The 16,439-nt window shown below is 37.8% G+C and overlaps 2 protein-coding genes across 2 annotated transcripts; one reads left to right on the forward strand and one right to left on the reverse strand.

Moving 5' to 3' along the window:
• Positions 1–524: 524 nt before the first annotated feature.
• On the reverse strand, positions 525–9,547 carry LOC132548085 (probable endochitinase). Its single transcript, XM_060211909.1, has 5 exons — positions 9,490–9,547; positions 6,268–6,294; positions 5,311–5,483; positions 3,655–3,919; positions 525–902 (listed from the first exon to the last, which is right to left on the reverse strand). The coding sequence occupies exons 1-5, from the start codon at positions 9,545–9,547 to the stop codon at positions 688–690; spliced, it is 738 nt and encodes a 245-aa protein (XP_060067892.1). The 3' UTR covers positions 525–687.
• Positions 9,548–11,115: 1,568 nt separating this feature from the next.
• LOC132548099 (uncharacterized) lies at positions 11,116–15,932 on the forward strand. Its single transcript, XM_060211924.1, has 5 exons — positions 11,116–11,173; positions 11,666–11,692; positions 13,602–13,771; positions 14,985–15,231; positions 15,555–15,932. The coding sequence occupies exons 1-5, from the start codon at positions 11,116–11,118 to the stop codon at positions 15,761–15,763; spliced, it is 711 nt and encodes a 236-aa protein (XP_060067907.1). The 3' UTR covers positions 15,764–15,932.
• The last annotated feature ends 507 nt before the right edge of the window (positions 15,933–16,439 follow it).

Below are 16,439 nucleotides of genomic sequence, written 5' to 3' on the forward strand. Positions count from 1 at the left end.
ATTATTTTCATGAGTTCTTTTACTGCCAAAAACAACGGGTCCCACAATGGAAAATTTTAAGTATTTCCAGAAGTTGTATGAGTCCCAGGAGTACAGGACTCAGGATTCGCGTGAAGATTGATAACTGTTAATGGATTGTAATTTTGGAATTGATGGAAAACCAACATGGCAATCGTGCAACTATTTTGGATTTTGAGGGGAAAAAAATCCTTATTGTTTAGAGAGTCTGAGAGGAATTTCACAATAGACCTTAGTTCTGTATAATTCTATAGAGAAACCTAGAGGGGTTACTGATGGCCATCTTTGGTTATATTAGTTCAAGTTTTTAACACCGTTTCTCTTGAGAATTCTTTTCACAAGAAAGCTCCACATGGCTCTAAGCTGTCGATACTATTAGAAAAACAAGATGGTTGATAGATCACCATGTTCGATTTTAAGTTTTGCTTTATCAAGAAAATAACTCTATTTCTGGCATTGACAATTAAGGTTTCAGAATATCAAGAAAGAAAAACGCTGAAACGATGTTATTCTCCTTATCTTAAAATTTATTAAATTAATGTTTTATTATAGGAACTTCAGTGCCAAGTGATGGACAACTCATACCAGATGTGGAATCCTTCATTGACAATCTGTTATGTGAACGTAAAAGTTCACCCAGAAAAGTGTACAGAGGAAAGCCCAAGCTTTTTAAACAAGAGAGGGAATGGTGGGTGAATACACGAGATATGGCGATACACAAGTAGTACTGTATTCGTTCCATACAAGGCCGGGAGGACAGGGCAACACAAATGCATTCCCAGCAACGTCACACTGGATAAACTTGCTAGGGTCTGGATGTGAGAAGAAAAGGCCAGCATTGGTCACTGTCTGGCCCAGACAGGGGTTTTTATCCACTCCACTTCCTGGGAATCAAAAAATGTTAGACTCACAACTGATGTGTACATTTTACAGGCTTAATACATGAATGCATATCATACTACAAGAGTACTTCCCACAGTGACGACAACACATTCCAATCCTCTCCAGTTCAGTTACATTTAATAAAACCTGAATTGGAGATGATTGGACTGTGTTGTTGTCACTCTGGGAATTTCATTTTACAAGTTTTAGTGAGGACTCTGTACACTAATATTATCCATGGCCATTCCAGACATATTTCACTGATCTTAACCGACAAAGGGTCAATGTGCCTCCATCCTTCTGCTTTGAAACTATAATTTTATCAAGCTAAAAGCCTATTTTGAAAAAGTAAGTATTTGCATGTGGGGCACCACATATGTGGTTTAAGAAAAGACTTTTTGGCAATTCATTTGGTAGATTATCAGTATCCAGCAAATTAACTAAATACATGCACAGAAAACATGGATTAAGACTAGCAAATACCACCTACACAAGTTAATGACAATATTCCATAATGTGAGATAATTTTCTGCTGAACTTTTTTGTGCCTCTAGTCACTTTCATAATAATTAAATGAGCAAATGTAGGCTTATAAACCATGGAAATATTAAAATCAGACAGTTTATGTGAAACCCTTCATGTCTGTGTAATGTTATCAACCTCGGGTAAGACAGTTTATGTAAAACCCTTCATGTCTGTAATGTTATCAACCTCGGGTAAGACAGTTTATGTAAAACCCTTCATGTCTGTGTAATGTTATCAACCTTGGGTAAGACAGTTTATGTAAAACCCTTCATGTCTGTGTAATGTTATCAACCTCGGGTAAGACAGTTTATGTAAAACCCTTCATGTCTGTGTAATGTTATCAACCTCGGGTAAGACAGTTTATGTAAAACCCTTCATGTCTGTGTAATGTTATCAACCTCGGGTAAGACAGTTTATGTAAAACCCTTCATGTCTGTGTAATGTTATCAACCTCGGGTAAGACAGTTTATGTAAAACCCTTCATGTCTGTGTAATGTTATCAACCTCGGGTAAGACAGTTTATGTAAAACCCTTCATGTCTGTGTAATGTTATCAACCTCGGGTAAGACACTTTATGTAAAACCCTTCATGTCTGTGTAATGTTATCAACCTCGGGTACTTTTATTGGAAACTTTAAAGTTTCATTCATACTTTCTTTTAGTGTCACATAAGTTTATAACACAATTTTAAGAAAGGCCTTTTGAAATTTGTGCAAATTAGCACAAACATCAAATGTTGAAGTTCGTATAACTTTTAATTCTATGAAAGACCTGCAAAAATGAATCATAAATGAAAATATGTGTAAATAAAAATTAGATCTACATTTAAAATTTAAATTCCTAGATCAAGGGTTACTTTCACACACTGGAGATCTGACCTGAGATAACTTTAAGGAAACTCATTAAGTAATTGTCGAGAATTTGTCTGCATATAAAACCTAATACAATAATATATGAGATATTTCTCTGCATGGCCACCATTTCACAGAATAGATTTATTTCTTCATTGAGAATGAGTTCCAAGACCTTACCAATCTCATCACTGGGCAATGTTACAGTTTAGGCTGTAGTATATATATATTACAGAACTTTATCATTTTTTTGCAGCAAATAAAGAATAAAACAATTATGCTATTGTCTTTGTGTGATGGCTCTGTGATATTATGGTGTGATGGGCAAATATTGAATTGTTTAACTAAATTTCATTCGTAATGGACACAGATTTGAATTTGACTAAAAAATTGTCCATGCCTGTGTCCACTACTTCGTCAGTGTGTAAGAGGCCTGTGTCCACTACTTCGTCAGTGTGTCAGGGGCCTGTGTTGGCTGGTGTGGTATTTACCTGTCAGTGTGTCAGGGGCCTGTGTTGGCTGATGTGGTATTTACCTGTCAGTGTGTCAGGGGCCTGTGTTGGCTGGTGTGGTATTTACCTGTCAGTGTGTCAGGGGCCTGTGTTGGCTGGTGTGGTATTTACCTGTCAGTGTGTCAGGGGCCTGTGTCCACTACTTCGTCAGTGTGTCAGGGGCCTGTGTCCACTACTTCGTCAGTGTGTCAGGGGCCTGTGTCCACTACTTCGTCAGTGTGTCAGGGGCCTGTGTTGGCTGGTGTGGTATTTACCTGTCAGTGTGTAAGAGGCCTGTGTTGGCTGATGTGGTATTTACCTGTCAGTGTGTCAGGGGTCTGTGTTGGCTGGCTACTGTGGTATTTACCTGTCTGTGTGTCAGGGGCCGGTATTGGCTGTTGTGGTATTTAACTGTCAGTGTGTCAGGGGCCTGTGTTGGCTGGTGTGGTATTTGCCTTTCAGTGTGTCAGGGGCCTGTGTTGGCTGGTGTGGTATTTACCTGTCAGTGTGTCAGGGGTCTGTGTTGGCTGGTGTGGTATTTACCTGTCAGTGTGTCAGGGGCCTGTGTTGGCTGATGTGGTATTTACCTGTCAGTATGTCAGGGGCCTGTGTTGGCTGGTGTGGTATTTACCTGTCAGTGTGTCAGGGGCCTGTGTTGGCTGATGTGGTATTTACCTGTCAGTGTGTCAGGGGCCTGTGTTGGCTGGTGTGGTATTTACCTGTCTGTGTGTCAGGGGCCTGTGTTGGCTGATGTGGTATTTACCTGTCAGTATGTCAGGGGTCTGTGTTGGCTGGTGTGGTATTTACCTGTCAGGGGCCTGTGATGGCTAATGTGGTATTTACCTGTCAGTATGTCGGGGGCCTGTGTTGGCTACTGTAGTTATTTACCTGTTAGTGTGTTAGGGTCCTGTGTCGGCTGTTGAGTCTGTGTCTGTGAACTGTAAACACATGATTGTCTCGTCTGATCCCACTCCAGTAGTGATGGACAATCAAGCAGATTAGCACTGCCATCAGGAGAACATTCAATAAATTTGTGCTTGTTTCCAGGTACAGGGAAGTATACACTGCCTGTTGCCAGGTTCTGGGGACTGCAGGGATTGGACACCTGGGTTCCAGAAGATATGGTGACTGCTGGCAAGGCTGTTGTCTGCTTCTGTAATGGTTAAATCAATGTTAAACAGAAGGAAAGACATTAGATTATAGAAAGCAATACTATAATGCCAGTACAAAAGACAATCATGTAATATGATGTATTGTGCTCTTACCACATGAGGGAGATATTGAACACTTACCACAGGAGAGAGATATTGAACATTTACCACAGGAGGGAGACATTGAACACTTTCCACAGGAGGGAGACATTGAATACTGTGGTGAGACATTGAACACTTACCACAGGAGGGAGATATTGAACACTTTCCACAGGAGGGAGACATTGAACACTGTGGTGAGACATTGAACACTTACCACAGGAGAGAGATATTGAACACTTTCCACAGGAGGGAGACATTGAACACTGTGGTGAGACATTGAACACTTACCACAGGAGAGAGATATTGAACATTTACCACAGGAGGGAGACATTGAACACTTTCCACAGGAGGGAGACATTGAACACTGTGGTGAGACATTGAACACTTTCCACAGGAGGGAGACATTGAACACTATGGTGAGACATTGAACACTTACCACAGGAGAGAGATATTGAACACTTTCCACAGGAGGGAGACATTGAACACTGTGGTGAGACATTGAACACTTACCACAGGAGAGAGATATTGAACATTTACCACAGGAGGGAGACATTGAACACTTTCCACAGGAGGGAGACATTGAACACTGTGGTGAGACATTGAACACTTTCCACAGGAGGGAGACATTGAACACTATGGTGAGACATTGAACACTTACCACAGGAGAGAGATATTGAACATTTACCACAGGAGGGAGACATTGAACACTTTCCACAGGAGGGAGACATTGAACACTGTGGTGAGACATTGAACACTTACCACAGGAGGGAGATATTGAACACTTTCCACAGGAGGGAGACATTGAACACTTTCCACAGGAGGGAGACATTGAACACTGTAGTGAGACATTGAACACTTACCACAGGAGGGAGATATTGAACACATAGTACAGGAGGGAGACATTGAACACTTTCCACAGGAGGGAGACATTGAACACTGTGGTGAGGCATTGAACACTTACCACAGGAGGGAGATATTGAACATTTACCACAGGAAGGAGACATTGAACACTTTCCACAGGAGAGAGAAATTGAACACTGTGGTGAGACATTGAACACTTACCACAGGAGGGAGACATTGAACACTTTCCACAGGAGGGAGACATTTAACACTGTGGTAAGATATTGAACACTTACCACAGGAGGAAGATATTGAACACTTACCACATGAGGGAGATATTGAACACATAGTACAGGAGGGAGACATTGAACATTTACCACAGGAGGGAGACAATGAACACTTTCCACATGAGGGAGACATTGAACACTGTGGTGAGACATTGAACACTTACCACAGGAGGGAGACATGTTCTTGCATCTTGGCTGTAAACCTCTCCAGTAGGACACTGTACCAGAAACATACGTCCGCCACCACACTGTAGGAACTTGGTGTTGTCAGAGGGATGTGGGTAGTAGCCAATTTTTTCAGTACCAGTACATGGGTTAGTTATTCCAGTTAAGGCATCTACAGCACACAACATGTATACAACACAGGGGCGTGATAATTACTGACAGTCAGTCTACATGTATACAACACAGGGGCATGATAATTACTGACAATCTACATGTATACAACACAGGGGCCTGATAATTACTGACAGTCAGTCTACATGTATACAACACAGGGGCCTGATAATTACTGACAATCTACATGTATACAACACAGGGGCGTGATAATTACTGACAATCTACAACTATATTACACAGGGGTGTGATAATTACTGACAATCTACAACTATATTACACAGGGGCGTGATAATTACTGACAATCTACATGTATACAACACAGGGGCCTGATAATTACTGACAGTCAGTCTACATGTATACAACACAGGGGCGTGATAATTACTGACAATCTACATGTATACTACACGGGCCTGATAATTACTGACAGTCAGTCTACATGTATACTACACAGGGGCCTGATAATTACTGACAGTCAGTCTACATGTATACTACACAGGGGCCTGATAATTACTGACAGTCTACATGTATACTACACAGGGGCCTGATAATTACTGACAGTCAGTCTACATGTATACTACACAGGGGCCTGATAATTACTGACAATCTACATGTATACTACACAGGGGCCTGATAATTACTGACAGTCAGTCTACATGTATACTACACAGGGGCCTGATAATTACTGATGGTGAATTTATTTGATCCTTTGTACACGGGGTATTTTGAAGCTATCTTCTCATCCTCCATAAAAAGGTGACTATATCATATTTAAATCTACTTACCACAATTTGCTCGTGTCTGGGGAGACCCTGAAACAATTAAATCAACAATATAGTATTAATATATATAAATGTTAATATAAACAGTATTTGTTTTACGACAATTGCAAAACAAGTTATATCAACTTATAGTTACCACTCCTGGTGGCCCGGATGTAAGCACGTGAGGAGTCTTACTGTGGGAGGAAACAGGAGTACCACTTGGTCGGACAGGTGACCCCTAGCTTTTTAATGCATTTCAGGAATTGAACCCCGGATGGATATTGAGTGTGTTACCACTGCACCACCGACCATGTACTTGTAATAATTTGTGTACAATATGGTACTATATAAGGTTTTAACATGTTAAATACTCTTTATTGATAGTTACTGAACAATGTCTGACGTTGTTTGCAAGCTTTAAGACTGACGGAATACTACTCCCTGATAATTTTTTATATCAAAAAAGTCAAAAATCCTTTTTCTTACATCAGAAAAGATTGAGATGAGGACATGTTTTTAGGTGCTACGACTTCGCTGTTGATTAGCTGATATCAAAAAATGTACCCGATTTTCTCATATCAAAACATAGATTCATTTGATATCAAGAAAAAAAATTTTTTCTGTAGAATCGGGAGCATCAGAAATCGTGATCACTGAGACAGAAATAAAGGAACATGTTGTACAAATACATATACTATATTGTCATCGGCAGCTAATATAGACTGTAGCAGGGAGCTTAGTTGTAAATTTGGAGAACTGCAAGTTTTAAAATACATGACTTCAAGTTGATAGCTGAAAGTTGAATTGGCGGTCCTTGCCGACCATGTCATGGCAAAATTGAAGGCACAAGCGAAGTAATTTGATTGGTTCCAGGAGAAAAAAAAATGACCAATCACTGGCTCATACGCTCCTTTTGACGATTGCAAAGGAGCGACACCCAACTTCAAAGTTATCAGAATATAGCATTACGAAACCGAGATTCATTTTATGTACATCAAAGGACCAAACTAGATTTTATATCTTGTTCACAAAGTGTCGCACGTGGTACATTCAATTTTGCCGTGGCATGTTTCGGGGTGCAGAGAGCGAAATTGATCGTGACCCCAGGCATGTTACAAAATGACCACCGTGGCCGTCATATCGAAATTTTGACGAGACGAGACATGATAATACTTTGTAAACTTCATTTTCTTAACATCACCACTAGTTTTCAACTCAATGGCAACAGTTACAGTAGATCAAAAGACGTTTAAAATGTGTTTTCAAAATGGCGGCCATATTGGATTGCGGACTGACCTAAACAATAATATCACTCGGCAAGGACCCTCCTAGCATTTGGTATATCAATTTTTTTTTTAAAAATGCGCGGACGGCAGACAAAACACCATGACTCTGTCCTTCTGATCCTTCATTAAAGATAGAACTTTTGATGAGTTTCTATCAGTGATAGTAAGGGGTTACTACTGCGCTACTGTAACTGGAAGACAATACCCTTTATGATCAGTTTAACTGGTAAAATCGGCGGTACTAGCAGCAACAATAGAGAATCATCTGAACTAGTCCTTTTCATCAAATATGTACGAGGCCTCTGGTCGACCGTTATGGCGTTACATATTGGTCACTACTGCGCCAACTGTGAAAAAGGGGTCTGTCCTAATTTCTAACGATAACGGCTTAAGTCGAAGTCAGATCTTGGTCACCTAACCTTTCTTCCAAGTGAATAATCAATCTTATATATAAAAAATACCTCACGTGGTAAATCACCTAAACTGGATGTATCAAAATATACCTAAATATGTTGAAAAAGGAGGATTTGTACCGTAAATCAAGAAATACAGTATTCGCGAAGTTTAAGTGATTTACAGTAATATGCTAGGACAGACAGACAGACAGACAACGTGCCTACGTAAATTATACCACACGTGTACAGTACCGTCACTTACTCGTGACCTTCAATGGATTTGTGACCTTGACCCACAAGCGAATTCATTCATCGTTTTAAATTAGTCATAAGAGATAGTTACCACCTTCCTTATGTTTCAGAAATAAGATTCGCCTTACGGTAAGATTACCCGTTATTACACACATAATGATATTTGAAATTTAACGTCAATATTTTAGCTGATAAAATAGTCTGTATTTCTGTAATATTGCTAAACCCAAATACAATCAATATATTGCGATTCACGGATAAAAACAAATTAATTAAATCAATCAAAATAGAATTGAAAATTCAATACATTTCAATCAAAAAATTAAAATTTCAAATTTAGTTTGACACACGTTATAACTTTAGTCGGGTCAGTGTTGTCTTGACCTTTGACCGAATTTAACATTATAAATCATTCTGTTGGACTCTACTTGCCGACAAGTTTAGGTGCGGGTATTTTCGGGCTTAAATAAATACAAGTCTAGCACGCGACATACACGCCATATCAGTTGGAGGTCGCGCGCATAAATTATCTTAGTAACGATGATTTTTTTATTTAAAATGTTGTACATATTTATGGTTTAAATATAATTTATTTGTTTTAAATTATTGTTCCTACTTTCAGTTACTGGCAGAATTTAAATTAAAGCATTTTACCAAATGATTGAACAGCATCTTTGATGGAAAGTCTTGGAGAGAGAGAAAAAACTTGTGACAAAAGACAAATATTGTTTTCCAATTATTCCAATGACTGGAAACCATTAACAAATGCTTCTTTGTGGATGTGTTCCTTTAAGATATTTGAATGTTTACTTATTTCGGAACCGAACAGCTAACGTGCCTTAGGAGGCGTTTAAGTCAGACTAAAATGAGAAGTACCACTAACGGTGTACGATGAAGTCACGGCAGTTTGTATTGCGGAGCGGACTAGACCACTAAAAAAGATTCACATTGAAAATAAAAATGAGAGAAAAAAATGGAAAATAAAAATGGAAACGTCTCTATAAAAAAATTCAAACGACTTTGAACCCAATTTGGATACTGAAGAAAATATCCTGAACGTGAAAGTATAAAAAAAAAAAAAAAAACAAACAAAAGAAAAAAAACCAAACAAACAAATCAAAAACAAAACAAAAACAAAAAATATTTTTCAAAAAGAGATTTCTGCAAATAATAGGCAGTATGATATCTGAGCAGTATGATATCTGAGCAGTATATCAGCTTGTATCACAATAAACGTCCGTTATGGAATTGGAGGAGCAAGGCAGGGGAGATAGGGAGTGGGGCTGGGTTACGTTACGGACATCGCTTACCTTGACCATTGCTACCCACAGCCAGAACGATTAACACGGTCGTGAAAAGCAACTTCATGATACCTGACACAGCTTCAACGGTTCCAAAGGATTCCTTGGTGTTGACGAATCGTTGGCGCGTGTGTTCCCTGCATCGCTGGTGTGCATTTTATATACAGGTGCACGGTGTTAATCACAGGCTGGGGTTAAAGGTTTCTTGTGAACACCCTCTTTCGCGTGGTATGGTCTCCAACGATTAGAGTGATGCATCTATTTGCACACGTAATAGATATGCTGACACGCGTCAATTAGGTGTGAATTAATTGGTCGTAGCGCGTGTAACGAGGATCGCGCTGCATTTTTTCTAAGTACTTTTTAATAATAATTTGGACTGGATTTAAAGCATCGTAATTGAGTTTTCATTTCATATGAGATTATTTTTGCGTGCATTAGCGAGAAAAAATACAACTTCAAAATAAAATTTAGAAATGATTTTCATAAAATCTCATATGAAACGAAAACACATTTAAGACAGTTTCATCACATAAATCATTAAAGAATTAAATTAAGCAGGCATTCGTTTCGTTGCGATATTTTTTTAAAATACAACGCCATTGTCCAAAATATGACATCATAATCAATTTCTGACAGGTACAGCCAATGAAAACCGTTCTATGGGTGATTTACAGTGGTGATTTATGGGAAATATTATGTGGTGTTTTAGTGGATAACAGACAATTTATGCAAAATGTCACGAGCCAAAAGGAAGCCATAAGCCCGACCATGACCCGAAATATAACCACGAGGCCACATCAAGTCGAAATATACAAGTTTAAAAGATCATAAAAATTTTCGTGAAGCAACATTGCAGGAAAGACTGAAATGTCGTTTCATTATCACCAGTGAAAAGCAATTTATCGGATTACAAATAAAACGAAATTGTCCATTACTGTTCTTTTGTGTACTGAGTAGACACGATGAGAGGATTGGATTTCTGACCTTCGTGTCCCGACACTAGAGACTTACACAACTGACCTAAGATCACTGTACACCAAGGTCACGAAGGTCACATAGATACCAGCAATTCCCTGGGGACAAAATCATGTTCATAAACGTAGGTTTAAGTTGTAATTCATGAAATTTTTCCAATTTTAATAATCAGTAATTGAAAGTTTGTTGTGTGGCGTAATATAGGGTAAGATATTATTGAGTTGTTAACAACGAACGTTTTTTTAACCTGACCTGTCGTTTAAAATCTCCGTACACAATTGTTATATTTGGTGTCTTTGATGACCTAAACAGCTCATTTTAAACCGGATTTTAAAAAATCTTTAATGTATGTTTAATTTTAACGAAATCAAACTTCTTAATTAAAGATGGGCAATATCCTATTGGGAGATTTTGTTTAAATGTTTGGTAGTTTATCAAACGAGACGTCTGTGTTGTTAGTGCTGTAAGTTTACCGAGGCTTTTTATGTCATAGAGATGCAAAACTTTTGACTACAAAGGGTGGAACCCACCGCTAGTGACGTAGAACGTTCGTATGACAGTACACATATATAAAACACGGCCGCGAGACAAAGCTCGTGTGCCGTGCCAACATCATATAGGGGAATAGTTCGCACCGTTTAAATTTCAATTACAAATATGAAAGTGTTGGTATTTATGTTGTGTGTGGCGTTGTCTGTCGCCGTTCCGACGAGAGGTAAGTGTTAAATACCATGTTCGTGTGTATAACAAAATTCAGCTTTATCATAAAATTGAAACATCGAGTCTTTAATTTTTATCTTCGGAGACAGTCTTAACAATTACTTTTTTTTAAATAACCATGAGTGATTGCTGAAATTCGCTTATCATTTTGATAACATCTCGTCATTTTTAAGCTCTTTAACAGTGGACCAGTATACAAAATATAATAAAAACAGACCTTTTTCTATTCAATTTTTTTTCTGTAAAAACCTGCTTTTTCCTGATTAATTTACCACTATCTGTGAATGTTCATTTTTCATTTTGCAAAATTCTGTGAATATTTGTTTAGATTTTCATTTTCATTTTGAGCCTTAAAATGTTTTTTTGAAAGTTTATATCGTGAAAATTGATCATTTATTTCTGTTTGTGCTGTTTATACACTCATACCTCTGTTTTTAAATTTTTACATTACAAATGTTATCTTTAAAGTAAATTGATTTTATTTCAGAAAAGAGACAACTGCCGAACTGTGTCAGTAAGTATACAACTTGTAAAACATAATAAAATGTCATTTGTGATATCGTTATATCATGACAAAATATATGTTCTGGGAACTATTTATGAAGACTAAACCATGTTTTGTTTATCAAGCTATAGCATATGTTGTTTATCAACACTATATCTTTTGTTATTTTTCGAGACTAGTTCAGGTGTTGTTTATCAGGACTACAGTAAGTGTTGTTTAACAGGACTACAGTAAGTGTTGTTTATTGAGACTAGTTCATGTTTTGGTATTCAAATCGCCCTACGCCCGTGGTCCATCTGTCAGTCCGTCCGACCGTAAACAATTTTTGTTATCTCTATTTCTTGAGAAGTAGTGGATGGATCTTTCTCAAGTTTTGATTTTGGGGACTGATCAGAAAACCAAAATGGCCGAAAGGCGGCCATCTTGGACTTTTTCAATATGATTTGTTAACGTTATTTCTTGAAAAGAATTTGACAGATCTCTCTCAATTTCTTATGTAAGTTGTCCTTGGTCTCTAGTTGTGTCCATTTAATTCTGGGACTGATCAGTAAAACAAAATGGCCGACAGGTAGCCGTCTTGAATTTTAACTGAAGTTTTGTTATTGCTCTTTCTTGAGAAAAACTGCAGAGATCTTTCTCAAATTTCATGTATAGGTTCCTCTTGATCCCTAGTTGTGCCTGTATGAGTTTAGGACTGATCAGAAAAGCAAACGAATTGGTCGACAGGCGGCCATCTTGGATTTTGACTTTGATTTCTTGTTATCGCTATTTCTTGAGAAATACTGCATAGATTTTTCTCAAGCTTCATGTATAGTTTGGAACTGATAGAAAAAAACAAAATGGCCGACAGGCAGCGATCTTGGATTTCGCCTAGTAAAGATTGTTATCCGTATTTCTTAAGAAGTACTGAATGGGTTTCTCTCAAATTTCATATGCATGTTCCCTTTGGTCTCTACTTGTGCCCGTTAGAAGAAACAAAATGGCTCCAAGGCGACCGTTTCTGATTTGGCTGGTAAAGATCGGCATCACTATATCTTCAAAGGAATGTTCAAATTTCTTATCATTAAGTGCAAAAACAGAGAAGAGAAAAGAAGGGACATGATCCATTTTTAAAAGAACAAATAAAGATCAAACAATGGTGGTGCCAAGATCCCTCTGGGATCTCTTGTTTATCAAGACTACAAGATATATTATTTCTTGGTGAGATCGTATCAAATGTTGTTTTGATAAATGTATGGTGTGTTGTTTGTGTAAATGGTATCATGTGTTGCTTGTCATTGTTGTTAAGACCATGGTCTGTTGTTTGTCGTTAACAACATTGCACGTGTTGTGTAGATCGCGGAAACAATTGAGAAGATAGTATACTTCTTAGTTTACGCCATAACATGCCTTATTTGTCAATGATATAACAGATGTTATTTGTTGTTTAGTTAGTATCACGTGTTGTTTGTTGTTTAGTTAGTATCACGTGTTGTTTGTTTAGTTAGTATCACGTGCTGTTTGATATGATAGTATCACGTGCTGTTTGTTTAGTTAGTATCACGTGTTGTTTGTTTAGTTAGTATCACGTGCTGTTTGTTGTTTAGGTAGTATCACGTGTTGTTTATTGTTTAGGTAGTATCACGTGTTGTTTATTGTTTAAACCATAGGTGTTTAGCCTAAATCATGTGCTTTTGGACTATATATTGTTTTTGTTTAGCCTGTAGAATACAATGTTGTTTAGGCCATAAGACATATTGTTTTTATACCATATAAGGTGTTATTTAGACTATATTAAGTGTTGTTTCGACCTTTGTATGTGTTGTTTATCCTTTACCAGATAATGTGTTGTATAAACCAAGTGGAGACTAAGCTGATTTAGAACTAAGATTCACGGTTTTGGCTAACTATATTTACTGAGGGAAATTTCTGTGCTCAGATACTTTCCAGAATGTGCCCAATCCTTGCACGTCCAACTCCAACCGAGTGTATTTCCCCCACCCTGGAGACAACACAAAGTTCCTCCAGTGTGACCGATTCGGCAGGATGTACATCGTCCAATGTCCAGCTGGTGAAATTTATAACCAGGCAACAACTTCCTGTATCACGGTAGGTCATCAAATCCAAGAGTTAGTCATCAAATCCAAGGGTTAGTCATCAAATCTATGAGTTAGTCATCAAATCCACGAGCTAGTCATCAAATCCATGAGTTCGATGAGTTCGTCATCACACCCCAGTGTTAGTCATCAAATCCATGAGTTAGTCATCAAATCCTAGAGTTATTCATCAAATCCAAGAGTTAGTCATCAAATCCACGAGTTAGTAATCACATCCAAGAGTTAGTCATCACATCCAAGTGTTAGTCATCAAATCAACGAGTTAGTCATCAAATCAACGAGTTAGTCATCAAATCCATGAGTTAGTCATCAAATATAGAAGTTAGTCATCAAATCCAAGAGTTAGTCATCAAATCCAAGAGTTATTCATCACATCCAAGAGTTAGTCATCACATCCAAGTGTTAGTCATCAAATCAACGAGTTAGTCATCAAATCAACGAGTTAGTCATCAAATCCATGAGTTAGTCATCAAATATAGAAGTTAGTCATCAAATCCAAGAGTTAGTCATCAAATCCAAGAGTTATTCATCAAATCCAAGAGTTAGTCATCAAATCCAAGAGTTAGTCATCAAATCCACGAGTTAGTCATCACATCCAAGTGTTAGTCATCACATCCTAGAGTTATTCATCAAATCCAAGAAATAGTCATCAAATCCAAGAGTTAGTCATCACATCCAAGAGTTAGTCATCAAATCCCAGTGTTAGTCATCAAATCCACGAGTTAGTAGTCACATCCAAGAGTTAGTCATCAAAGCCAAGAGTTAGTCATCACATCCACGAATTAGTAATCACATCCATGAGTAAGTCATCAAATCCAAGGGTTAGTCATCAAATCTATGAGTCTGTCATCACATCCATGAGTTAGTAAGAGTTATTCATCAAATCCAAGAGTAAACCCAAAGGTTAATTATGTGATAAAAGTGTGAGACATCATTACTGGTGACTATTCTAATCATTATTATTAAAAGAACCAATCTTAAGACAATGGAGGTTACATTAGAAATCTGATCTACTCAATACTGATGTATAATACCTATGTTACAGCCAGTTGTAGCCACCACACCAGCTACAGTACAAGTTGTGAACTCTCTTCCTTTAACACTTTGATGTATTATATATTACAGCCAGTTGTAGCCACCACACCAGCTACAGTACAAGTTGTGAACTCTCTTCCTTTAACACTTTGATGTATTATATATTACAGCCAGTTGTAGCCACCACACCAGCTACAGTGCCAGTCGTGAACTCCCAGTGTACTGCTATGAACATAGCCAAAGGAAATCTCTACTTTGCCATCGCTGGCAGTCCAAACCAATTTATCGAGTGTGATCTAAATGGCAATGCTAACATCCTGACTTGCCCATCAATGCTTGTCTGGGATGAGTCGAGACTCTCCTGTGTATATGCCTTCACACAAGTCAACCCAACAGCCAATCCTGGTTCAGGCACAGGTAAGATTCATCCCAACATCTCTAGCTGGTCAAGACTTTGTTAGACAGCATACTATCTGTTTGTTCACACTTAAAGCATTCTTTCATTTATGAGATACCAATGGTATCTGAAGCAGTGAAATTGTCAGGTCATCCAATGTTGTCAGGTTTTATGATATATGGAGTCAAATCCAACATTTTTCACATTTGTAGAAAGACATCTTTCTTCTTTTTGTGTTTGTTAACATGTTGTTTCCAGACGTTATGATTAACACTAAATTATCATCATCATTAAGAGGTCATGATCCATTGATAACAAATTTGTCCTTGACCTTTGTTTCTAGGTAACATGATCACCGGAGCCACCAACCCATGTCAAGGACAAATTGTTACCCCAGCTGGTCTGTTCTTCTCACACCCCGATCCAAACAAATTTATCCAGTGTGACATTGCTGGTGACGCTTATGTCCTCTCATGCCCCTCAGGACTGGTATGGAATGAATACAGCAAGACCTGCGTCTCTCCATACCTGGTGGCTGGCTCAAGTGGATAGGCTCTCTTTACAAGTGGGTGGCCTCCCCTATTTTAGTGGGTGGCCTCCCCCTATTTTAGTGGGTGGCCTCCCCTATTTTAGTGGGTGGTCTCCCCTTTTCTTGTGCCTAGTTCCACTGGTACACTGTTGATCATTCACAATTATATTTATGTCACCAATTAAAAAATCATTACTGTATCTTGTTGTATTTGTCTCTGTATACTTATTTCTTGCTCTTCCCAAGTCCCTACACTCAGATAATTAGGGTACGTATAGCTAACATTGCTCGACAACCTTATTATCTTATTCATCCGAGTGGTAGGTGTTTGTTTGTGAATGATGAAAAATGTTCCTCCCCTTCAGGATAATTACATAATTTAGCACTCCATATTGTTTTGCAATTGTTTTTACTTTTATTTGTGTCATCTCATGAAGTGAATAACTTTCCCTTTCTCTACAAAATCAGCTCAACATTGTATTTCTTGAATCATGCTTTTAGAATTGGGAATGAAATGAGATTTTCACTTTATATGATATTATATAAACAAACCAATGATAACACAACACAGATTTCTAATGTTAATCATAACCATGATTTTTATCAAAATAAAAACCTTTTCCATCAAAATATACAATTAAATAAAGAATAAAGGAATACATGTTAATTTTCACTTTAAAATGTTTCTATCTATATCAC

Source organism: Ylistrum balloti, unplaced genomic scaffold (assembly GCF_031769215.1).
Source record: "Ylistrum balloti isolate Yb309-2 unplaced genomic scaffold, AGI_CSIRO_Ybal_v1 Utg370000, whole genome shotgun sequence".
In the NCBI taxonomy this organism is placed as follows: domain Eukaryota; kingdom Metazoa; phylum Mollusca; class Bivalvia; order Pectinida; family Pectinidae; genus Ylistrum; species Ylistrum balloti.